Here is a 24,988-nt window from a genome sequence, read left to right as displayed (position 1 = left end):
TAGGCCTAGCCCACCTTTGTCAATCGCCCTATGTAATTTGTTTAAATGTAGTCTGGGACGTTTATCATTCCAAATGAAGGACTTCGCTATGCTATCAAATTGCTTGAAATAAGAGAGGGGGACATCTATAGGGAGTGACTGTAGTAGGTAGTTGAATTTTGGAATACAGTTCATTTTAATAACATGAACATTCCCAATCATAGATAAATGTAATGAAGCCCACCTACTCACATCGCTCAAAAACCTTTTTATCACCCCTGGAAAATCATCCTCCTTTCTTATTGTGGCTGCTAATGGTTCCAGGGCAAGACAGAACAATAATGGGGAAAGAGGGCAACCCTGCCGGGTGCCCCTATTCAGAGTAAAATAATCTGAAATTAATCCATTTGTCTGTACCGCTGCTACAGGGTGTCTATAAAGTAACTTAATCCAAACAATAAATGTACTCCCGAACCCAAACATTTCCAAAATCTTAAAAAGATAATCCCATACTACCATATCAAACGCCTTTTCTGCGTCGAGTGAGATGGCAGCGACTGGAGACTGATCATTCACTACTGACCACATGATATTGTTGAAACGCCTAATGTTATCAGAAGAGCTATGGCCCCGAATAAACCCCACCTGATATATATGTATAAGAGATGTCATAACTTAACCGGTTAGCCAAAATTTGTCAAAATTTTTACATCTAGCTGGATCAGGGAAATTGGACTGTAACTTTTACTCTCGCTTGGATCTTTGTCTTTTTTAAGAATCAGACTGATCCGGGCTTGCGTCATGGTTGGTGGAAGCTTTCCATTATTGAATGATTCCAAATAAACTTCTAACAAAAGTGGAGCCAATTCTGTAGCATAAGATCAAAAAAATTCAGCGGCAAAACCATCTGGCCCCAGAGCCTTGCCTGTAGGTAAGGCCTTAATTACCTCATCAAGCTCCTCCAAGGTTATCTCAGAATCAAGACAATTTTTTTGCTCAGTCATCAATTTAGGGAGTTCCAATGGTTCCACAAATGTTCTAATATCTTCATCAGTAGACGATGACGTGGAACTATAGAGATCAAGACAGAATTCTTTAAAGGCATTATTAATATCAATGGCCGAGGTAAAAATTTCACCATCAGCAGATTTCACTTAGGGAATGGCAGAAAAAGACTCTCTCTGCTTTATATATCTAGCCAAAAGCTTCCCTGTTTTTTCCCTCGACAAAGTATGACTGTCTTGCCCTGAATAACTAAAACTCCACTTTCCGCGACAAAATAGTATTATATCTGTATTTCAATCTAGTCAATTCTCTGAGGCCATCAGATGACATTCACCGCTTCAGCTCTGCCTCAGCACTTTTAATATTCCCTTCCAACTCCACGAGTTCTTGTGCTTTGGATTTTTTGGTAAATGAGGCATACTGTATGATCCGACCCCTAAGAACTGCCTTAAGTGCCTCCCAAGCCATGCCCACAGAAGATACTGAAGACCAGTTGGTCCCCATATAAACATTGATTTCAGTCTTTAACATTTGTTGGAAATCAGTATTTTGCAACAGGGACACATATAGCACCAACTATATGATTTATTTTTCTCCATATGTGGCAACATCTCTAAATTCACCACGGCGTGATCTGAGACTAAGATATTTCCAATTGAGCAATCAACAACAGATGAAATGAGGGACTATTATAAAAAATCTATTCTACCAGATGGGTTCAAAAGTCTCCAAATATCTGCAAGACCAAGATTTTTACACATCTTGTGAAGCGTCAATGTTGCCCTAGGGGGCTTACACACTTTTGCTTCACTATGATCAAGGACTAAGTCCATCAAAAGATTAAAGTCTCCTCCCAATATTATATCATGAGGGGTGCCAGCAGCTTGCAACATCCCTTCAAGATCAATAAAAAAGCCCTGATCATCAACGTTAGGCACGTAAATATTAGCCAAAACCAACCTTTGCCCCTGAATTTCTGCTAAAACAATATTGATTCTCCCTAATTTATCTTTAATCTGTTTTAGACATTTGAATTGTAGATGTTTACTTATCAATGTAATGACTCCCCTACTCTTACTAGAGCCAGCACTAAAGAAAACATGCCCACCCCATATCTTCCCAATTTTTTCAGCTTCCTGTGGAGAAAGATGCGTTTCTTAAAGAAACACTATATCACATTTCTTACGCTATAACCTTCCTTCTTTTTATGGGGTGCCCCAACCCATTGACATTCCATGTGGAGAAAGATCACCCACTCATATTAACATTTGACATTTTGATATGATAGACAAAATAAAATATGTGTCAAAAACAAGATTATACAGACCACATTCCAACACTAGTGCAACAATCAAACCCCGAACTCCCCCCTGAACCAAACAAACAGAAAAAATAAAAAGTGCACATTAACCACTCGTACAACAGCACCAACCGCCGTCAATCCCTCTAAACTCGAAAGGTCCATGTACGCCTACGAGAGCCACCGCGACAACTTTGCCATCGGATTGCTCCAGTCCGGTGCTTCTGCACAAATTTTGTAAGGTAAACATAACAGAAAATACTCTGTAAAACAAATCCCAGTCAATAGGCAGAATAAACACAAAGAAGGTGTAGATTCATTCACAGAACTGTCTCGAAGGTGTGTTCCTCCTCAAAACAAGTTCCAACCGATATAAAGCCGTTCAGTTTCCTCAGACATACAAACAAGTGTTCAGTGAGCCGGCTGTTTATGAGTGCAGCAGATGATGTAATCATTCCAATATCCTACAAAATACTCCACAAAACAAACTCCAGCCAATAGGAGGCATAAGCACAAGGAATGAACAGATTCATCCACAACTGTCCCGAAGCAGTGTTATTCCACAAAACAAACTCCAGCCGCTAGGCGGAACCAGCAAAAAAGAAACAAAACAGGCGTCCCGGTTCCTCGTTGGTCAAGAGTCATATTCACTCGGAGGCCGCATGAAAAAAACACACCATGACACTCCTTGAATCAATTGCGTTTCTCTCGTCAAATTCGCAAAATCCGGGAACAAGAAAATATTGTGATTCTTACAAGAAAGCTTTCCTTTGCTCCTCACCTCGCACATCTTTATCGGATGATCTCAAAAATTTGGCCGGAATTCATCTGGGCCTGTTTCCCTCAGCAGATCTGTGAGCCGGGTCTCTGTGAACTTGCTCGATTTTATGGCCTGTTATGTCGAGCAGACTCTGGAAGAGCTCGTCTAGAAATTTAACCATATCTCTGCCTCCTTCATGCTCAGGAATTCCAACAATCCGTACATTATTTCTTTGGCTCCTATTTTCGAGATCTTCCATTTTTTCAAAAAAAATTTCCATGTGGATTAGCGGATAATTCCCTTTCCGATGACTCCAGATAATCGATCCGTTTCTCGACATCTGCCACTCTTGTAACCAACTCAGGGAATTTTGTTTCCATCGCCGTAATCGATCGACATATTACAGCGAGATCCTCCAAGTCAGCAACAACCTTCGTCAGCATCACAGACATGCTGGACAGTTGATGCTGGATTTCTTCTCCCACTGCGCCATCCAAATCGAGTCCCCGGTCTGCAGGCCAGTCATTTTCAGCTTGAGCACCTAAGTGTATTTTAATATCTCCAGAGGCCGAGGATTTTGACTTCTTTGCCATGTTTACCTCAAAGAACAAATATGTAACTAGGTGTATCGAATCTCACCGGATTATAACATGAAAATAATTAAAAAACTAGCAAAGTGCACAGAGCTCGTCGCTCACATGTCTGCTCCTCGCATGGCATCACATGACCCCCGAAATTGGTACTTTTATTCACCAAAGTGGCATTCATCTGATCACAATGTATAGTCAGGACATTAATAATGTGAAAAATTACTATTACAAATTGAATTTTTTTCAGAACTTCTTAAACTACTTCAAAGAGTTCTCATCAAAAAATCATCCACGTGCAGCAATGACAGCTTTGTAGATCCTTGGCATTCTAGATGTCAGTTTGTCCAGATACTCAGGTGACAGATCACCCCATGCTTCCTGTAGCACTTGCCATAGATGTGGCTGTCTTGTCGGGCACTTCTCACGCACTTTACAGTCTAGCTGATCCCACAAAACTCAATGGGGTTAAGATCCATAACACTCTTTTCCCTTTATCTGTTGTCCAATGTCGGTGTTTCTTTGCCCACTCTAACCATTTCTTTTTGTTTTTCTGTTTCAAAAGTGGCATTTTCTTTGCAATTCCTACCATAAGGCCTGCACCCCTGAGTCTTTTCTTTACTGTTGTACATGAAACTGGTGTTGGGCGGGTAGAATTCAATTAAGCTGTCAGCTGAGGACATGTGAGGCATCTAATTCTCAAACTAGAGGCTCTGATGTATTTATCCTCTTGTTTAGTTGTATCTGGGCCTTCCACATCTCTTTCTGTCCTTGTTAGAGCCAGTTGTCCTTTGTCTTTGAAGACTGTAGTGTACACCTTACTGTATGAAATCTTCAGCTTTTTGACAATTTCAAGCATTGTATAGCCTTCATTCCTCAAAACTCATCAATGATTGACTGACGAGTTTCTAGAGAAAGATGTTTCTTTTTTGCCATTTATAACCCAATATTGACCTTAAGACATGCCAGTCTATTGCATACTGTGGCAACTCAAAAACAAACACAAAGATAATGTTAAGCTTCATTTAACAAACCAAATAGCTTTCAACTGTGTTTGATATTATGGCAACTAGAAATGGCAAATTTCTAGTACCAAATTAGCAAATTAGCATGATTACTCAAGGATACGGTATTGGAGTGATGACTACTGGAAATGGGGCCTGTCTAGATTTAATCAAAAATGACTTTTTTCAACTAGTGATGGTGCTGTTTTACATCAGTAATGTCCTGACTATACTTTGTGATCAGTTGAATGCCATTTTGGTGAATTAAAGTACCAATTTCCTTCTGAAACAACAAAATCTGTACATTATTCCAAACCCTTGGCCGCCAGAGTGTGTGTGTGTGTGTGTGTGTGTGTGTGTGTGTATATATACACACACACACACACACACACACAGATCAGCCACAATATTAAAACCACAGACAGGTGACGTGAATAACATTTATTATCTTGGTACATTGGCACCTGTCAAGGGGTGGGATATATTAGGCAGCAAGTGAACAGTCAGTTGCGTTGGAAGCAGGAAAAATGGGCAAGCTTAAGGATCTGAGCGCCAAGCGCCAAATTGTGATGGCTAGATGACTGGGTCAGAGCATTTCCAAAACGCCAGGTCTTGTGGGGTGTTCCCGGTATGCAGTGGTTAGTACCTACCAAAAGTGGTCCAAGGAAGGACAACCGGTGAACCGGCGACAGGGTCATGGGCGCCCAAGGCTCACTGATGCGCGTGGGGAACGAAGGCTTGCCCATCTGGTCGGATCCCACAGAAGAGCTACTGTAGCACAAATTGCTGAAAAACTTAATGCTGGCCATGATAGAAAGGTGCCAGAACACACAGTGCATCGCAGCTTGCTGCGTATGGGGCTGTGTCGCTGCAGGCCGGTCAGAGTGCCCATGCTGACCTCTGTTCACCACCGAAAGCACCTACAATGGGCTTGGACCATGGAGAAATGGAAGAAGGTGGCCTCGTCTGATGAATCACATTTTCTTTTAGATTATGTGGACGTCTGGGTGCGTGTGCGTCATTTACCTGGGGAAGAGATGGCAGCAGGATGCACCATGGGAAGAAGGCAGGCCAGCAGAGGCAGTTCAATGTTCTGGGCAATGTTCTGCTGGGAAACCTTGGGTCCTGGCATTCATGTGGATGTTACTTTGACACGTACCATCTACCACCTACCTAAAGATTGTTGCAGACCACGTACACCCCTTCATGGCAAAGGTATTCCCTGATGGCAGTAGCCTCTTTCAGCTGGATATTGCACCCTGCCACACTGCAAAAATTGTTCAGGAATTATTTGAGGAACATGACAACGAGTTCAAGGTGTTGACTTGGCCTCCAAATTCCCCAGATCTCAATCCGATTGAGCATCTATGGGATGTAATGGACCAAAAAGTCTGATCCATGTTGGCTCCACCTCGCAACTTATAGGACTTAAAGGATCGTCTTGGTGACAGATACCACAGGACACCTACAGAGGTCTTGAGGAGTCCATGCCTCAACGGGTCAGAGCTGTTTTGGCGGCACGAGGAGGTCCTTCATGATATTAGGCAGGTGGTTTTAATGTTGTGGCTGATCGGTGTATTATATATATATGTATTTTATTTTATTTTTTTGCCCTGGATATGAATAGCTAATTCAATTGAACAGCCCATATTGTGAATGCAATTGTTGCTTCTTTTGATAAATATGTACACATATAGTATTAAATTATATTTGATAAATGTTATTTTGTGAAATTGTAAAAAATAGTCTTGATAATTGATCATATAATTATGAAAGGGGCTGGTGGGCAGCTAATTTATTCTCTGATATTTTGGGGGGACGTGGAATTCTTACATGTGGGAACCTCTGCACTACAAAACAAAAGGACGGTCTATTAAAGGCAAAACCATAAAGAAAGATAAATACATAGAAAATATTAGTGACATTCTTATTGAAAAATGAAAATGTATTAAATCCCTAACCTTTCAGATTAGACAGGTCAGTCCATTAGGCCATTAAAATACTTGAGGAATTAACAATCCCTTACAATCTTGATCCTAATACCTGGATAAAGCCTTATTCCATCACATCCCAAAACTAAATGTTTGATCTTTGACATTGACATGCTCAACACCCCAAAACAAACAACAAACAAAATAACCTACCACAAAAGTCTGACTAGCTGCCAACAGCAAGAAAATTGTCACTCAAGAACAATATCAAAATTTAATGCAATACAACGTTGTTTAATGCATGAAAATACACTTCAAAACATACTTTTTCCTTATGGAATCACTTGCATACATATGCACTCACTCTTAACGGAGGGACAGAAGTCACTCACAGCCTAAGGAGCACAAACACATCTATATATAATCTATAAACTGCAATAATGCATCAAAACCTATGTATACCTACCGATTCAGCTCTTTTTACTATAGTAGCACAGTTCAGTATAATAGTACAGTTGGTGGAAATTCTACACACTACCACAATTTTCATCTTTTTTCTTCTCTGACTCTTTTTCCTTTCACTGAAAGAGAGCCAAAAACAGAAGCCCTGGAGATGTAGGCTACAGCTGTACGCATGATCGCTCAGGACCTACATACACAGCAGTGCCACATATGAGGCCACTGCTACAAACTACTGCACAGTGACTTACAGACAAATCAAAGACTGCAAGGGAGGGGGCCATTAGGCTGCAGATTTACTTAAGCTATGTTTCGGGTTCAATACAAGTTAAGCTCAATCAACAGCATCTGTCACATGTGGTCTTTTACCACAGAAAATAGTTGACTCATCCCTCAATTTATATGAAGAAAAAAAAATCATGTTTACAGTAATGCACTTACAATGACAGTATATGGGACAAGTCACTGCACAGAAATAAACCTTAAAATACAAAACATTTCAAAACATAGCCACTACATGTGATAACATGTGATTGTGCAAAGTTACATCCAATCTTTTAACTCCGGTCATGAACATTTAAGGCCTGTAAACCAAGTATATTTTGTATGATATGCGCAAGGGCACCTCAAAGAACAAAACAGCTTACAGACAGCATTTTAAGATATGAAATGCTGAGGTAGGGGGTTTGAATCAGGTCTTAAAAATCCCTAATTTATCATCAAACCAGATTTCCCATAATACCTCTACATTCCCTCATTCCAACCACAAATGTCCTAGCCCATCATTAATTCCACTCCCTCATAGTGAAATTACCCTATCCTACTATATTGAAATGAATGGGATTAGAGTAATATTTCACCCACCTAGTCTAGTGCTACCCACCCCTCCAAAGACCGCACATGATTGTATGGGGTAATCCCATTGGGATTTCAGACATACACTTTGTTAATCTATACTCATTTTTAATCTGCAGCAATGATCAAATTAATCAAATAGGACCGCTGTTATTTTTTGAAGACCAGCGAAACATGAAAAAGATGTGCATTACGATCCAGCTGTCGCTGAGCTTGATCTGATCTCCCTTTAATCTCCATCTTCATTATTCATTATTGATTCAATCTTGGAGTCCTCTTTGGATGATACTTAGAAAGAGTGGAGGAGGAAGGACAATTCAGACTAGTCAGTGAAGGAATAGTCTTGCCAAGCGACTTTCAGTCACACCAAGAGACTATTCACAGACTGCATGATGCTCCGCCCAACTGGAAGTCAGCCATTTTGGATTGTTTGAAAGATGCATGCTCTGGAATTTGAAATCCTCCTCCTAGGGATTTCATGTTACAGGTACCAAATGTGGGCGACATCATGCCAAGACATTGGCAATGCTAAATTGTGAACTGATTTTTTATATATATCGAACAGTGTTGCCATGGCGACGTGATAAATTAATGTCAAAAAATGGGAAAAAGGAAGTGTCTCATATCTTCTGTGTGCATCATGTGATTTGCATCAAAACTGAGCCAAATGTTTGGCCTTGTGGGCAGCAACGCTTTGGCCTTGTGGGAACAAGGCTCAAGATGGCGCTGAGTGTGGCTGTTGCGTTTTGAGCTCTGAATCAGTGTTGCAGTTTTTTGTTTGTTTTGTCTACAATTCTTATGTTTTTTGTCTTGGATGTTGTCGCCTTATTGTCTACAATAGACAAACACTTTTGGACATTGGTTCTGCAATAGCACACCAAAAACCGGACTTTAAATACCTCAATGCCGACCCGCTGTTTACATGACAGCGGAGCCCTTTGTCTGGGCAGCCCAGCCACGGAAACGCAGCCGGAAAAGGGGAAGGAGAGCCAGCATTCTCATCAAACTAAGACGTTGCACAAATCGACCTCCACTACCCAGTATTCTACTGGCAAATGTTCAGTCTCTGACAACAAGCTCTGAGAGCTGAGAGAGCGGATCTCTTTCCAACGAGAGACGAGGGACTGCTGCATTATCTGCCTAACAGAAACTTGGATGTCTGCGGAGATTCCAGACTCGCGGGGTTCTCCGTGCACCAAGCGGATAGAGCGAAAGACCTCTCAGGTAAAAACAGAGGTGGTGGTGTATGTTTTATGATCAATAAATCCTGGTGTGATCAGAGGAACGTACATTCTATCAAGTCTTTCTGCTCTCCTGATCTGGAATTTCTCATGCTTCTGTGTCGACCATTCTGGCTACCGAGGAAATTCACAGCGGTCATTATCACTGCTGTGTACATCCCGCCACAAGCCAACACAGACCAATTTTATCAGACTTTGAAATAGCCCTCTTGTGTTTACATTAATTGCTTCAAAATTCTTTAGAATAATGTCAAGACACTGCTGATGTAAAATTGTAAAGGGATATTTGATATCTTAAATACTGTTGCCATTGCAATTTATTGTGCAAGTGAAAGCAGCTTTTAAAGTGAAATAAAGCTATAGAAATCCAAATGTATTGTAATGAAAATGTACTGCACACACTTTTTATTTTTATATAAATAAAATATATTAAAAATATCAAATGAAATGTAAAAATACTAGAAAATCAAAATCAGTTCTCTTCCAAATTTTAGATCGAGTGGCAAAGTGCTCAGATGCAGAAATGTCCAATAGAGGACAGCCAAGCTCCATTGGTGAATGACTCCCAAGAGGTCCTCACTGCAGCCTCTAGCACGATGACGTACTGGATTAGATCCAATTTGTACTGGATGCTGTAACATGCATGCGCCGGTATGGATTATGGCGACGTAATGATTGTTTGAACACGCATGCACTAATTCAATGGCACCGATGAACTGTTATTGGATGTGTTTTTAGCACTCTTGTTGTCTTTGTTTGGTAAAATTGTCGTTGTTTATGTCTGGATTAATGAAAAATATATATATTTGTTATGGATGTTAGAATACCCACGCGCAAAATAGATCGTTACTATTTCATGATATATGCATGCTCAATGTTTGTGTTTGCTGCAGAGCTTCAATTATTTTTTATCAAGTGATCTTAGGTTTAAAAGCTAAATGTATTTAGTGATTAGTATAAATTCATAAGCTATTAGTCGATTTAATGTGTGTAAAATGCTTTGCCATTTTTAACATGCTTAGTGATGTATAAATACCCAGTATAAACAATCATCTTTTTACAAGCTAAGGGATGTTACAATTTTATAAGCATTCAATGTTAACACTTTAACACCTACTGTGTTTGTTTTGCCACAATATCCAAAAGAAAGAAGCAATTGTACTATTTACCTCAGTTATAAAATAACTGCTATTTTAAACATGCAATTATGTCTTATATATAGTTGCCAAAGGGCTCTATCCACGTTTTGACTATGAATTACAGCGACATGCTGACCTAGGGATTTCTTCTCTGCAGATTCAAGTATGTTCATGCTTTTTATAGGGATATTATTTGGTTTGCTGGGTCGTACTGCATTCTCACCACAAGCAAACCGCTCCAGAGTTTGTTTGCAATCGGTCTGAGACCATCTCGTTCAGGAGGTCTTGGACCGATTGTTTTGCTGTGGATCTGAGTGCGATTGTCATGTTCATGTATGCCTAAATGAACTGAGCCAAGGTAGAAAATGCGGCAGGTTCCGAAACAAATGCTCCAAACGAGCCAGGTGTGAAAACGCCCTCATATGCGTGTGTGCTCCGAGAATGCTCATACCTAAACGGTCACATTTAAATGCCAGTCTTGGTGAGGTGTTCATGTAAACACAGAGAGTGATGTCTGTAAACATTAGGAAAAAAGCTGATTTTTATCTAAATGTACGACTAGTAAGTTTAAATGTAACCTAATAGACCTACCGCTGTCTAGTGTAACCTTAATGTTAATCAAACAACAACAAGAAAATGACAAAACCACTCACTGCTCTTGCTGGATAACTTTACTAGTATAACTCTAGTATAAAATAAAGTATTATTCATACAGGGTAGTAGTTTGTCAAATTCATTCTGAATGTTTAATTGGATACTTGATACTGTTTTATTATTATTATTATTATTATTTTTTAAAGCTGTTAAAAAAAAATCACTGTTTTCTTGATTTATATTTTTGTTTGGTCTATAGTGTTTTTTTTTTTCTCTATTCATTGCTTTTCTTTTGTTATTTTATTACTGACTGTTTACTACTCTTAAATAATAACTTGAGAACTTAATTATTTTATAATTAAGTTAATTATTGTTAGGCTATTGTTTGTTCTGGTATTGAAGCTGGTATCAAAATTCATCACATTTCACTAAAGACTGCTGAAATTTTGGTATATTGTGTATGGTATCTTGCTGCAATAGCATGATGGAAAATTAGATCTAATTCCTTAGAAGTGTGAGCACCCCTGCTGTAAATTATGGTGATGGAGGCTTTCCTTTATTTGACTACCGTGCGTACATGTAACATAAATTAACCTCCTCTACCCAGAGCAGTTTACATTTCTGTACCAGATAATTTAGTTAATTGCATAGGTATAATACTATTAGGTTGGCCATGTCATAATTTTAGAAAATATACAACAGAAACTCTGACATGTTACTTAAGCATGAAAACAATACATGTCCTTTTTTTTTTCTCTGGACAAGTAACTTTTTACTCAGACAAGTGAATGACCGACAAGCAAATCACAATGCTTAATGTCGAGCCCTGCATGTCATCTGTAGAGAATGCCATAAACAGGTTGCATTCAAAAGTGGAAGCACTTCAAATCTCTTCCACCATTTAGAACAGCGCCATAATCTGCAGTACGAAGAGTGTATTAAACTTTGTGCTGCTGCAACCCAAAATGTCTTCTGCCCCGAAACAAAGCGCGATGCAAGCTTCATTTAAAATCTCACATGTGGCTTTGACTTACAACTGAACATTTAGCTCACTTTGTAGAAAATACCGAGATATATATCGTGCATCGCCATTCAGCCTAAAAATACAGAGATATGAATTTTGGTCCATATTGCCCAGTCCTATTACAATGTAAGTGCTGTTAGCAGTTGGAGCCAGCAACTATTTTCATTTTCAACAAACATATTATATTTATTCTGCCATAAATAACACAAGATAATTCCTCTGGATCGCTCAAAAGAAACTGAGAAAGGCCAGCCCATATAACTATGAAAACCTCACACTATTGCCTACATGACCTGCCAGTCAAACTAGAGTAATTACTAGAGATCTATTGGCCGGATTGATCTAGGTACATTTTCATCAGTGGACCCTCACGTTAGGCTCGTTTGAGATGTCAAATGCCTTGCCTTGAAAGTAGATGAGAGCAGGTTGGTTCAGGAGATCACTGGGATGGAGATTACTTTGGAAGTTAAGAATGTTTTATTTTTTTATGATAAACCTTTGGAAAAGAAAATCTGTTATGTCCTTAACCTATTTATTATGCCAAGTAAAAGGACTATATCCAGAAATGTAGATGGCCAAAGAAGATACCACATTTTGGAAATTTTAGTTTGAGCTCTATCAGTATCTTGATACATTGGAGGGTGTAAGGAACACCAAGGCAACAAAGACTCTGGACTGCTCTAGAGCCTTGAACTTTTACCCATCTTAGACAACCCTGCATCTACGGCTCTTGAATATTCTAATACCCTTTGTACATAGTTATTTATACGTTTCTTTTTTTCCTTTACTTCTGTTATGTGAACTGTTATAATAAAGCATTAAAACAAAGAAAGAGCAGGCTGGTGCAGTCAGGGGAGGAGTGAAATAAGAGCTGTCAAGTCAGACAGTTCTCACTTTTCATAGTGGATTAGCCGCTTCGAGATCAAAGGCAGATATCGCGTGATTCATGTTAAGTGCTTTTTTGTTAATAAACTGGATGCAATTTAAATTCTGTTGCTTTTAAATGAAAATAAATATGATGAACAAAACACTCAATGTACCTGTTATTTAATTCCCCCATAAGACGTGTCTTTCCATACATTTTTACCTGAATAAAAACACGTATTTGAGATATTTCAGAAATATGATACCAATTACATATCTCTTACAGAGAATGCACTGTCAGAATGTTGGGAATATTCACATAAAATTTATACACATAAAAACATGATATTAGAGATAAAAAAAAAAATCAAACATTTTAAAAGAGAACAAAACATCACAGTTGTTTAAGCCAATGAGCATTAAGCCGTGTCATCAGCAAGTAATTTCCCATCGTGCTTGCAGATCGCACAGCTCAAAAAAAGCAACTGCGCCACCTGCTTGCTACAACTGCGGCCGCCTCGCTCTCGCGGGAGTATTTTTGACATACATGGTCATGATATCACAGCAAGTCGGACAGATTTCTAACCGGCATGCATCTGTCCGTGATCACCGGTGATCAGTTATGCACAGAACTTGCTCATCTCAAATGAGCCTAATGAAATGCATGCTGTTTTTTCAATTACTGGATCAGATCATAAGCAGAGAACATGAAACATAAGTACTGTCTCTCACATGTCACATGTTTTAAAAACTTCACTCTTTTAACATTTTAAAATATGTTTTCACTGTAATGTTCTAATTGCAAAATAGACTGCAGCACGTGAAAGTTGAGTTTTTAAGCTTTAATTTGATACTAAGTATGTGAACACTGATGATGCTTGTGATATAAAACAAAGTATTTGATTAATAACCTCATTCAAACGGCCCACCTGTTGGCCAGTGACAGTTAACAGGTTTAAAATGGGTGTATAAGAGTGTTTTCACACTTGAGTCCTCTTTAAAAGAATGAAACTCAGACCCCTTTTAGTGGACTAAAAAGTGGACAGAGTGAAAAAGGACTCAGTTCTCTTTGTATTCACACTGTCTGAGAGCTTGTAAGTGTACTCAGATCTCTTTTTGGTCCACTTTACCAGTTACGGGGTCTCAGTCCTTTTTGAGCCCACTTTAAAAAAATATTGTACGAATTATAATTACTAGGGCTATATTTAATGTTAAGCGTACAAATAGCTCTACGTATTAACTTATATGATAATATAAACATGTTTAATGCTCTCAAAATGAATAAGCAGCATAAGAAAATGTGTCTATATTCAATCAAACTACTCGTGTGCAGTTTACAATAGTTTTAATATGCATCTCCCGCTCTCATATCCATAGCAACAAAGCAAGCGGCTCGTTGCATCTCTCCAGTGCTCGCATTGTAATTTCCTGAGCACTGGAACCTGTCAGGGCCAAACATGTTTGGTATTGTGCGAACGGGAAATTCAAATGAGCCCAGAGCACTTTTTGTTCACAATGCACGTTATTAGCGAACCGTACTAAGACCACCTCCCGAGATGGTCTCAGCTTGGCTCGCTTTTAAGGGGTCTGACAGTGCTTTCACATTGGTAATGTGAAAACTGTCATGCGGACCGGGGAGCACACCGTGGTACCGAACCTGAGACTACCTGAAGGAGGTGGTCTGAGTTCGGTTGCAATGGAACTGTAGCGTGATTCGCGTGAATGTGAAAGCAACTCGGACTCGGGTGCGCACTCGTACAGGAGGTAAAGTAACCTGCGCATGCGTTTTAGCCGATGACGACATCTTTAGTTTCGACTAATAAATATAGGGTATAATAGGAGATGACAGTGGTGATAACTTCACCTTGGATACGAGCGTAAGCGTGCAGTGTAAACAAAGATGCAAATTAATTCCTTGCAATCAGCTGTCTCCTCAAAAAACGCAGTTTGCGAGCAGCAGCAAGCCGCCTTCCCCTGGACATCTGATGAGTTACACCATGAAGCACACATATACGCAGTTGTCGTTCATTCTGCTGTGCATAATGGCACCAAAATAACAAAAAAGCAAAAAGTACGATGAGTCACGTTGTGTTCTCCATGCGTGTTTGTGATGACATAAGATGAACGCAAATGGACCGGGGTTCAATGAATCAAGTGAGTATGAAACCAGACCAACGCTGCGGGGGGCACCGGGAACAATCGCACTCGGAATCGGACCGCAGCAAACGTGCCCAGTGTGAAAACCCCCTGAGATCGCTTGGTGTGTTCGCATATGGGCCAAAAATTCCCCAAACTGAGTTCAGACCACTGAAACGGACCAAGTGTGAAAACACCCTAAGGGTGGTTTCACATATAGTACATTTTAAGTGAACCAAACCCAGTTTGGTTAAAGTGAACAAGAAAGGGAACCAGCCACAAATTACCTCAGTGCTTGTGATGTTCACAACGTAAGTGGACTTAAAAGAGGACCCAGTTTCTTTTTTGGTCCTGTCATGATTATGAAATTTGACTGACAATACATTTTCATAAATAACTGTGATTATTATAAGCAATTGTCATACAAATTATCATACTTCTTAAGGTGTACGTATGCTTATGACAGATAGGCCTACACCTTAAGTAGTACATTTTTGATATTTAACTTGCAATCATATAATATAATGGGGCCATAGGATTAATTTTAATTGAATTTTTCATTAAAAATTATTGCACAGGGATAGAATTACATAAAAAGTATATTTTATATGTTAAATCATTTATGAAACCCAGACAACACCACCAATCATATTACATTATGCAATTGTAATAATATATACTGTATTTCTGTCCTAAATTCTTCACTTTCTCACGTAATGTTAAGGCTCTCCAATAAAACCTACAAGCCCTTATTTCGCATGAAGGAAATCTCCTCCTGCATGTCATTTACATTGTGTATGAAAGTGAAACTATAAAAACCCTCGCTTGTATTTTCGTGGAAGTTTCCTGCGAATCTCCGTAGACTGTACGCCCATCAGAGCACTTTAAAGAGGTTCATCTTAACACGCTACTCTGCTTTTGAATGCGGCTGGTCCGTTCATTTTAGGTGCTCAAACAATACAACAAGAACGGAATATGAGACACAAAAACACGTCATGGTAATCATGGTATATCTATATTCGCTTAAAATTCCCATTTGTGGACAGTAAATTGTGACTGGAATATGAAGTATGTAATGCAGCTATGTATGGCAAGCCACGAGGTATTGTGTCATAAAATGCAAAGCGGACTGGTACCTCTTCGCTTTCACATCGCGCAAATCAACCGAACCACAAAAGGACCCACAAACTAACTGTACTCAGACCACCTCCTGAGGTGGTCTGAGTACGGTTCGCTTTTAGGTCCTTTTAGGGGGTCTGAGACCACCTGGGTTGTTCACATATACATGTTATACTGCTCTGAGAATGCTTGGAGTGCTCAAACGAACTAGGAGTGAAAACGTCCTAAGACTGCCTCTGTAGCACCCCCATTTTTATCTACAGTCAACAAAATTGGTACATATATAGTTTACAGTTTCATAGTTAGTCATTATGTCCGCCCAACAGGAAGTCGGCCATTTTGGATTTTTTAAAATAGCAGTCGCTGAACTTTTAAATCCTCCTCCTAGGGAACTCATGAGACTGTCACCACATTTAGACAACATTCTGCCAAGACATTGAAGATGCTAAATTGTGAACATAGTTTTGATATACTGAACGGTGTAGCCATGGCGAGACAATAAATTGATGGCGAAAAAAGGGAAATAGTAAGTGTCTCATATCTTCTGTGTGCATTGACAGATTTAGATCAAACTTGAGCAGTAATTTGGTCATGTCGCTAATCGCATTGATGTGGCTATTGTGGGTCACGGTTGTAGCGCCACCAACTGACAACAGGAAGTGTGACACTTTGTGTGACTTTGAAATAGTCCTCTTATATTCACCCTCTCAAATGCATGCACCCACCATTCTTTGCTTTTCTAGAGCCACCAGGTGGCAATGGCGCTGTAGTGCTTGGGCCTGCCATTGCTGCTTGCAGCTATATATTTTTATTATTATTATTGTTATGGAGTTCTGCCTTAACATATCGGTGTTAAGAGGTGACAGGAAGGACAGGAAAACACCCAATCCGGATTCGAACTGGGATTGGGTGCAGAATAATTGCTACTCTGAAACCTGTCATAATTCTGCTGGGAAACAAAGTTTTGTTTACAAAGTATCAAGCTGCTTCAATGAGATGTTGCTGGATTTGCCAAAGTTAGCAGCATTCATGGTATGGAATCTCAAATCATTCAAGAGTTCCAGTTAGCAGCAAGTAAACAAGATATCCACTAGCCCAACTGTATATTCCAATTTGTTAGCAGAGTTATGTCTGTTAAATCATTACTTTTTGACAGTAGGAATTTCTGAGTACAAGTCTATGATTTGTCCAGATAATTTCTTGTGTGTTTTCTGTATAACCCTTTGTGGAGATTTCTGCATTATAATTTTTATTATTTGAACTAGGGACCGCTTTGTTGCACACTGGACCATTATTATGCAATTATGAAGTCCAAATTTTCCGCCCCTTAAATGTCACATAAAAACAAAAACTGTAGTTAGTCAACTTACACGACTAGGGATGGGAATCGTAAGGAATTAACGATTTCGGTTCCTATTCTAATTCTTCTTAACAGAAAGAATTATTTGGAAATAAGAAATGCTATTCTTATTGCATGTACTTCACTCAGCAGCCTGTTGCCAAATGATGAGATAATTTCAGATTTCTATAGAGCAGATGTAACAAATCAGAAATAAATGTAATACAATTCTTGTAAAAGGCATGTTTGCAGACTTTGAGGCACAAATGCAATCCAATAATTGATTCTAACTTTTATTTTATTCGAAACGAACAAGAAATGTTACAGCATATTTCATTCATTTATTTATTCTTTTTTTAAAATTCCACTTATTTCAATAAAAAACTTAAGCATCTTAAACTACACATTGTCATATGAACAGCCAGTCAGTAACTGCACTCCTTTATTAAAGTCTCACAGGTCTGAAGTACAACATTAAATAAACAATCACAGTTTCAGAGAAAGTTTACACTGTATTATGTAGTCTAATGTTGTATTTCAGGCTTGTGAGACTTTCACAGTTCTTATTTTATTTAGAGTTGGGAATTCAAAACTTGCGCATCAGTATAAGATTAATTCAGTAACCGTTCTAACTGATGTATAAGAGTTTTTTATTCACTAAAAAGAACTGGCTCATAAAATCACTTGTTTGGGATATCGACTACACTGGAAGCACCATATGTTTCGCGCTGTAGATTCAAAAGAACCAACACATTAGAGTCATTCGTTCGGGGATCAAAATACACTGGTAGCACTGTGGGTTTTACACTGTAGATTAAGCAGAGGGCAGCGCTACTGGAAACACTGTCAGAGTAATTTAGTAAGGTGTTCCATCTGCATCGGCGGAAAATTGCATGCAGAGGAAGCGTTAACTGAACCGAAAGTCATGAATATCATACGGTTTCTGTAATTTTTAAAGAATGGAACTGGTTCTGAACAAGAACCGGTTCTCGGTACCCAACCCTATACATGACACTCTCTCTTCCTGTCTATGTGGGTGGTTCTTGGCCAAAATTAGCTCTGCAATGTGGACCAGACTTTATGCCGATGGTCAAAAGTCTGGCTTAGTGAGAAGGGAAAGTAGGGATCTGTCTTCAGGCTCTTACCCATCTGGAGTTCAGTGATGACTTCAACCAGAGACCAGTCCAGACTGTAACCGCAGTGGGATTTGTCCAGCAGGCTGTCCAGTACTTGACGCACTGTCTGTCTCTCGTCCACCATTACAGTCTTCGAGCTCTCATCCGATAGGTGCACTCGGATTACCAACTGAAGGGAGAGACAAGACATGACAATAGTTATGTATATTTGTAGGTTTTTGGGTGCTTGAGATAAGGGCTGGGTGGTATGACGGTATATATCGGTAGAAATGTGTTACATACAAGCACTTCCAGTGTAGACAAATTTGTTGATTAGTATAAAAGGAGTGATGTAGTTTTTGATGCATTGGTTTACGGTTGCCAAGCAACATCACAACTTGCTGCATTAAAGGAATATTCCGGGTTCAATACAAGTTAAGCTCAATCGAAAGCATTTGTGGCATAATGTTGATTACCAGAAAAATAATTCTGAATCGTCCCTCCTTTTCGTTAAAAAAGCTCAAATCGAGGTTACAGTGAGTCACTTACAATGGAAGTGAATGGGAAACTTTTTAGAGGGTTTAAACACAGAAATGTGAAGATAATTTTATAAAAGCACTTACATTAATTCTTCTGTTAAAACTTGTGTATTATTTGAGCTGTAAAGTTGTTTAAATAGTTTAAACGAAGTTGTTATATTGGCTATAACTTTACACAGAAAAGGTTAGTTAGTGATTTTATCACACTACAATCATGTTAACACGAATACGGTTTATATCTTGTGGCTTTACTTTTGAAATGAGTATTTTAACGTTTACGGATTGGCCCCATTCACTTCCATCGTAAGGGCCTCACTGTAACCCAGATTTTTGCTTTTTTTAAAGAAAAGGAGGGTCAAGTAAAAATACATTTTTGTGGGGGGACACGTGACGCCATGCGAGAAGCAGACATGTGATTGCGAGCTCTGCGCACTATGCTAGTTTTTAAATTATTTTCATGTTATAATCCGGTAAGATTCAATACACCCAGTTACATACTTGCTCTTTGAGGTGAACATGGCCTCTGACGGGCCTGCGAGCCGGGGACTCGATTTGGACGGCACGTCGGGAGTTGAAATCCAGCGTCAACTGTCCAACATCTCGGTGATGCTGACGAAGGTTGTTGCTGACTTGGAGGATCTCGCTGTAATACGTCGATCGATTACGGCGATGGAAACAAAATTCTCTGAGTTGGTCACAAGAGTCGCAGATGTTGAGAAACGAATCGATTATCTGGAGTTGTCGGAAAGGGTATTATCCGCTAATCCGCCCGCATCCATAACAGACTTGGAACACATTTTGGAAAAACTGGAAAATATGAGCCAAAGGAACAATATACAGATTGTTGGAATTCCTGAGCATGAAGAAGGCAGAGATACGGTGAAATTCCTAGACGAGCTCTTCCTGAGTCTGCTCGACATAACAGGCCATAAACTGGAAATCGAGCGAGCTCACAGAGTCCCCGCTCGGAGATCGGCTGAAGGAGAAAGGCCCCGATCAATTCTGGCCAAATTTCTGAGATCATCCGAAAAAGATCTCGTGTTGCACCAGGCAAGGAGCAAAGGAAAGCTTTCTTGGAAGAATCACAATATTTTCTTGTTCCCGGACTTTGCGAATTCGACAAGAGAGAAACGCGATCGGTTCAAGGAATATAAGAAACTCTTACATCAACGGAAGATCGCTTTTGCACTGATGTTTCCAGCGAGATTGAGAATAGACACAGAGGACAGCAGCAAAATATTTACATGTCCAAAACAGGCACTCTCCTTCATAAATACATTGGAGTAAGCCATTTGATGTTTCTTATATTAGTGGACTGACTCGCTGTTCAGTGACTCGATTGTCTGAGGAAGCTGGGCCATTTTTGTTTCTTTTTGCGTTGGCTCCGCCTAGCGGCTGGAGTTTGTTTTGTGGAATGACACTGCCTTCAAGAAACTTCTGCATTGACATAAGATAGTTTTTTTACACTGAGATTCCTGGCCAGATTGAGAATGGACACTATGGATGACTGCAAAATATCTACATGCTCACATAAAGGACATCTTTTATAAAGTTGATGGGCTGAGTAAGTCATTGTGTAATTATTTATTTTTTTGGAAAAAAAACATGTCCAAAACAGGCACTCTCCTTCATAAATACATTGGAGTGAGTAAGCCATTTGATGTTTCTTATATTAGTGGACTGACTCGCTTTTCAGTGACTCTATTGAGGAAGCTGGGCCATTTTTGTTTCTTTTTGTGCTGGTTCCGCCTTGCGGCTGGAGCTTGTTTTGTGGAATAACACTGCTTTGGGACAGTTGTGGATGAATCTGTTCGTTCTGTGTGCTTATGCCTCCTGTTGGCTGGAGTTTGTTTTGTGGAATATTTTTAAGGAACACTGGAATGATTACGTCATCTGCTGCAATCTTTACAGCCGGCTCACTGAACAACTGTTTGTCTGTCCGAGGAAACTGAACGGCTTTATATCAGCTGGAATTTGTTTTGTGGAGGAACACAGTTTTGTGAATGAATCTACATGTTCTTTGTGTTTACTCAGCCTGTTGGCTGGGGTTTGTTTTACAAAGTATTTTCTGTTCTGTAATTTTGCCTCTCAAAATTTGTGCAGAAGCGCCGGACTTGAGCAATCCGATGGCAAAGTTGTCGCGGGGGCTCTCGTAGGCGTACATGGACCTTTTGAGTTTAAAGGGATGGACGCCAGTTGGCGCTGTCGTGCGCGGGGTTAATGCGCATGTTTTTCTTTTTTCTGTTTGTTTTGTTCGGGGGGGAAGTTCGGGGTTTGATTATTGCAGTAATGGGGAATGTGGTCTGTCTAATCTTGTTTTTGACACAATTTATTTTTATTATATCAATATGTCAAATGTTAATGAGTGTACTATCTCTCTCCACGTGGAATGTGAATGGGTTGGGGCACCCCATAAAAAGAAGGAAGGTTATTTCTTTTCTTAAACGTAAGAAATATGATATAGTCTTTCTTCAAGAAATGCATCTTTCCCCGCAGGAAGCTGAAAAATTTGGGAAGATATGGGGTGGGCATGTTTTCTTTAGTGCTGGCTCAAGTAAGAGCTGGGGAGTTATTTACTGATAAATAAACATCTACAATTCAAATGTCTCAAACACTGTAAAGATAAATTATGAAGAGTCATTATTGTTTTAGGAGAAATCCAGGGGCAAAGTATTATACAGATATAATACTATTTTGTCGCGGAAGGTGGAGTTTTGGTTGTTCAGGGCAAGACAGTCATACTTTGAGTCAGGGGACAAAGCAGCTTTTGGCTAGATATATAAAGCAGAGAGAGTCTTTCTACCATTCCCTCAGTGAAATCTGCTGGTGGTGAAATGTTTACCACAGCCACTGATATTAATAATGCTTTTAAAGAACTCTATCTTGATCTCTATAGTTCCACATCTTTGTCTACTGATGAAGATTTTAGAAATTTTGTGGAACCATTAGATCTCCCTAAACTGACAACTGAACAAAACAATTCTCTTGATTCTGAGATAACCTTGGAGGAGCTTGACGAGGTAATTAAGTCCCTACCTACAGGCAAGGCTCCGGGGCCTGACGGCTTTGCCACTGAGTTTTTCAAATCTAATGCTACAGAACTGGCTACACTTTTGTTAGAAGTTTATACGGAATCATTAAAGAATGGAAAGCTTCCACCAACCATGACACAAGCCTGAATCAGTCTGATTCTTAAAAAGGACAAAGATCCAAGTGAGTGTAAAAGTTTCCGTCCAATTTCCCTGATCCAGCTAGATGTAAACATTTTGGCAAAAATTCTGGCTAACCGATTATGTAAAGTTATGACATCTCTTATAGATCAGGTGGGGTTTATTCGGGGCCGCAGCTCTTCTGACAACATTAGGCAACTCATTAATATCATGATCAGTGATATTATTAATATCATTAATATCATGATGGTCAGGGGCGAATGATCAGACTCCGGTCACTGCCATCTCACTTGATGCCAAAAAAGCATTGATATGGTAGAATGGGATTATCTTTTTAAGATTCTGGAAATATATGGGTTTGGAAATACTTTTATTGAATGGATTAAGTTACTTTATAGACACCCTGTAGCAGCAGTACAAACAAATGGATTAATTTCAGATTATTTTACTCTGGATTGGGGCACTCGACAGGGTTGCCCTCTTTCCCCATTATTGTTCTGTCTTGCCCTGGAACAATTAGCAGCCACGATAAGCAAGGAGGATGATTTTCCAGGGGTGGTGGCGGGAGGTGTGACGCATAAGCTTCTGCTTTACGCAGATGATATTTTATTATTCGTCTCCGACCCCACTAGATCTATGCCTTGCCTCCACAGAATTAATCATTCCTTTTCTAAATTTTTGGGACACAGAGTTAACTGGTCTAAATCCAAAGCTTTAGCTCTGACTGCGTACTGCCCAATAACGGCCTTCCAGCCAGGCGCCTTTCAATGGCCCAAACAGGGCATTAAGGATTTGAGCATTTTATTCCCAGCAAAATTGTGTGATTTAGTCAGTTAATTTTGACCCTTTAATAAAAAGGTATTTGTGTGATGTGAGTATGTGGGCTTCATTACATTTATCGATGATTGGGAAGGTTAATGTTATTAAAATGAATTGTATTCCAAAATTCAACTACCTACTACAGTCTCTCCCAGTAGATGTCCCCCTCTCTTATTTCAAGCAATTTGATAGCATAGCGAAGTCCTTCATTTTGAATGGATAGCGTCATAGGTTACATTTCAACAAGTTACATAGGCCAGTTGACAAAGATGGGCTAGGCCTACCCAAGATTTTGTTTTATTATTATGCGTTTGGTCTCAGACATTTAGCTCATTGGTCACTTCCACCGGAGAGAGCCCCTCCCTGGTTTGGAACTGAACAGGAAGTTATTGCCCCTATTTTATTATTACAAAGCCTATTAAACTAATTGGAGAAGTTAAGTCGCACCCCGTCATCTCGCATCTGCACGCGCTATGGACAAAAGTGTCCAGAGTGTTTAATTCAGACATTTATTTAAATGTTGCCTTGAGCATATGGCTAAACCCAAAGTTGCATATTGGTGATTCCCCTTTCTGTTGGTCGGAGTGGATTGAGAGGGGTGTTAATACACTCAGTGATCTATATGAGAGTGGTGGGTTGAGATCGTTTGAAAATTTGGTCCAACATTTCAGGATTCCTAGATCTCAGTTCTTCAGGAAGTTACAATTGCGCCACCTGCTCTGTACTATTTTTGGGAGTAGCATACACCCCCCTAAAAGGGCAGATATTATAGAAGTGGTGATTACTGCTTTTGGAAAAGGTCATGAGGCATCAGTGTATTACTCCCTGTTAATTCAGAGTCTAGGGGATGGAGCTTCTACTTCTCTCAAGAGATTATGGGAGATTTAAGTTTGGTATTGGAGAAAGTGTGGGCTAAGATTCTAAAAAACGTCAAGTCTACATCTAGAGATTCAAGAGTCCATCTGATGCAATTTAAGATTTTGAATCAATTATATTGGACACCCTCTAGATTGTATAGACTTGGTCTTAAAGACACACCCACCTGCTGGCGATGCCAATCAGAAGACGTGGACACAACCCATGTTTTTTGGGGATGTGTTAAAATACAGGAATTTTGGTTGAAGATTCAGGGATTTATGTGTGATGTGTTGGACACACAGTTTTCATTTTGCCCCAGACTCTGCATTTTGGGAGATGGGGAGGTCATTCATTTTGGGGAAAGCCATTTGAGAGGTTGGGTCCTGGCCGGAGTTATGGTGGCCAGACGAATAATTCTCAGGGGGTGGAAGACGGCTGGGGCACCCTCGTTTCAGGAGTGGTGCGGGGAGATGAGTGAGGTTGCGGCATTTAAGGAGGTGATATATAGAAGGTTGGGAAAGTGGGATTTGTTTAATAGGAAGTGGGGTGGATATTTGGATTTTTTGGAGGGTTCTCGGGGAGGGGCAGTGGAGAGGGATTTTTGATTTTTAATTTTTAGTTTGATGTGTATGTGCACTCTTGTTTTTTGAAAGTATATATTTTTAGCTTGTTTCTAATTTTTTGTTATAATTGTAAGAGACCACTGTAATGCGTGTTTGTGTCGGGTGGGGGGGTGGGGTATTTGGGGGGAGGGGTTAAATTTATATAATTGATTCCATATTTTATGTTGTGTTTATTGGTTTTTGTAGATGGAATCAATACATTTTAATAACAAAAAATACATTTTTATGGTAATCAATATTATGACACAAATGCTGTTGATTGAGCTTAACTTGTATTGAACCCGGAATATTCCTTTAATGTACTTTAAAGGTGCACTAATATTTTTTCTGAATAATTGTATCTTTTGGTTTGCCCATCAGGTTCCAAACAAAAAATAGAAACTGAGATGAAGTGGCTTTCATGTCACAAATTTACAGTAAGTTACTGTATTATCAAAAAAATACTCTAGGTTGTATAATATATAAAACATTTTGGGTTGTATTTTCTAAATAAATAAATACATTATGATATAAACTGATACCGCAATA

At 39.4% G+C, this 24,988-nt stretch overlaps 1 protein-coding gene across 4 annotated transcripts in view; it reads right to left on the bottom strand.

Annotated features, from left to right (window-relative positions):
- Window positions 1-24,988, bottom strand: part of raph1a (Ras association (RalGDS/AF-6) and pleckstrin homology domains 1a) — a 123,364-nt gene that overhangs the window by 17,438 nt on the left and 80,938 nt on the right. For all 4 annotated transcript variants that reach the window (XM_051709276.1, XM_051709273.1, XM_051709274.1 and 1 more), the window contains one exon: window positions 18,482-18,641. In XM_051709276.1, coding sequence (XP_051565236.1) covers window positions 18,482-18,641 — 160 coding nt within the window. The remainder of the gene's footprint in view (window positions 1-18,481; window positions 18,642-24,988) is intronic.

Source organism: Myxocyprinus asiaticus, chromosome 10 (genome assembly GCF_019703515.2).
Source record: "Myxocyprinus asiaticus isolate MX2 ecotype Aquarium Trade chromosome 10, UBuf_Myxa_2, whole genome shotgun sequence".
Classification (NCBI taxonomy): Eukaryota; Metazoa; Chordata; class Actinopteri; order Cypriniformes; family Catostomidae; genus Myxocyprinus; species Myxocyprinus asiaticus.
Note: the sequence above shows the minus strand (reverse complement) of the source record. Positions and strands in the feature narration are given on the sequence as shown.